This window comes from Solanum tuberosum, unplaced genomic scaffold, assembly GCF_000226075.1.
Source record: "Solanum tuberosum cultivar DM 1-3 516 R44 unplaced genomic scaffold, SolTub_3.0 scf00177, whole genome shotgun sequence".
In the NCBI taxonomy this organism is placed as follows: Eukaryota; Viridiplantae; Streptophyta; class Magnoliopsida; order Solanales; family Solanaceae; genus Solanum; species Solanum tuberosum.
Genome location: NW_006239101.1, coordinates 1,242,805 through 1,244,596, shown reverse-complemented (window position 1 = coordinate 1,244,596; position 1,792 = coordinate 1,242,805). Strand labels below are relative to the sequence as shown.

The 1,792-nt window shown below is 31.0% G+C and overlaps 1 protein-coding gene across 1 annotated transcript; it reads right to left on the bottom strand.

The window, feature by feature from the left end:
• Nucleotides 1-374: 374 nt before the first annotated feature.
• On the bottom strand, nt 375-1,007 carry LOC107061882 (uncharacterized). The gene is made up of 2 exons (XM_015311814.1): nt 739-1,007; nt 375-663 (listed from the first exon to the last, which is right to left on the bottom strand). Exons 1-2 carry the CDS (start codon nt 892-894, stop codon nt 400-402), a joined length of 420 nt encoding a protein of 139 aa, XP_015167300.1. The 5' UTR covers nt 895-1,007; the 3' UTR covers nt 375-399.
• Between the last annotated feature and the right edge of the window lie 785 nt (nt 1,008-1,792).

Sequence of the window (1,792 nt, the reverse complement as noted above, 5' to 3'; positions counted from 1 at the left end):
CCCTCCTAAAACGTAAAAGAACAGAAAAAAAAATTCTCCAACCCGATTTTTCAATCCTTCTTCATTAGCAATGCATTTCTGGTGATCATCAAACGAATTTGCTATCATCAAACGATTTTTCTGTGTATTGTCAACTTCATTTCGTAGTTTATCAACTGATTTAGTAAAAGGTTAGTTCTTTTATCCCTTATTTCGAGTTTGTGATTTATCCCCTAGGGTTTCTGTTGATTCGTGAAATTAAGAGCAACATTGTGTGAAATCTTATGTGTGGCTTACGATTATAGTGTTAGGTGTTCATTTACCTTCAATTGAAATCATAGATACAAAATGACACACATACATTGATTAAACATAACAACAATACAAATCAAAGAGAAATCCAAATATGCAGCACTTGAACTACTGGTTGCTGATGAACATAGCAACAACACAAATCAAAATACACAAAAGTATCTTCTTGTTGAACCTACACCATTTCAACCTTCTATTGAGTCTCCTCTCCAATAACAAATTAGAGTTCATCAAGTTGTCAATATGAACCTGTCTAATACATAATTCTTGCTCCAACTCATTGATTTTGTTCACCAATCTTGGAAGGATAAAACTTGATCTTGGATCCACTTCTTCTTTGTCCCTCCATCGAAAAAATTTGCAATTTTTAGACTGAAAATGAACCAAAATAGTACATTAGCATCGTTCAAAATAAAGTGTAGCAAGAATACAAGAAAAAACACATACACCATAGCATGGGCAAGACCAAAATCTTCTTCCCGGATTTAATTTCGACCAAGAAGTTTGCAAATTCAGCAAAATTCCGTGTTTGCATCTCACTACAGCGTTGAGCATTGGGTCTGATTCATCCATACAAAGCTTATTCAAGTTTTCCTTTGCCATTTTTGATGAATTTCGAGAAAATTCAAAAATTCAAATTAGAGACCTAAATAAGAAATTAGAGCAGATTACAAACCCTAAATTCAACATTTGAAGTAGAAATGAACATTAACAACTAAACCATACTTAATTTTGAGAGGAAATCATGAATTTTTTATAAAAGGAACAAGGATTAATGGTTGGGTAGAAGAAACAATGGTTTATTTAAAGGTGGGGAAGATGACCGTTGGAAAAGGAGGAATTTTTCGTCAAAATTAACCTTCTAACGCGCCTAGAGGAGGTGAGAACACCTCCCATGACAGGTCAGCACTTAGGTGTGTAGAAAATATAGAAATTTAAAGTTCAGGTGGGTAATAGGACACCCGTGAAGTTGGAGTGTGTAGTTGGGATTTCGGGTATAGGTTGGGGGGGTTTTAGACCATTTTCTCAAAAAATTAATATCAAAATTGGTATCATAAATGATCAAGTACTCAAAAGATAGATAAGATTTTAAACAAAAATTATCGTTTTCAACTTAATACATAGATTGTTGTTTCAAAATATGACCTCTTATTTTATTTACTTCTTCATTTATGCACTCTAAGTTGTTTGTTCTACCATATGCATATAAAGTCTATTTAGCATATAGAAAAGACATATCATGTTTCATATGAAGGCAAAAATTTACATTGTCTTTTATGTCACTGTCTTGAATATAAATATTTCATACTACTTCATTATAATTAAAACTTATATTTTTTTTATAAATATTAAAATAAATTAATTTTCATTACAATAGCGCTAAACACGAATAATTTCACTAGCATATATAGTCAGGAGTTGAGTAGGGTAAAAAAAATAAAAAAAATAAAAAATTTGAACTATTTTTCAAAAATAAAATTTTCAGTTGTTAATTTTCTTT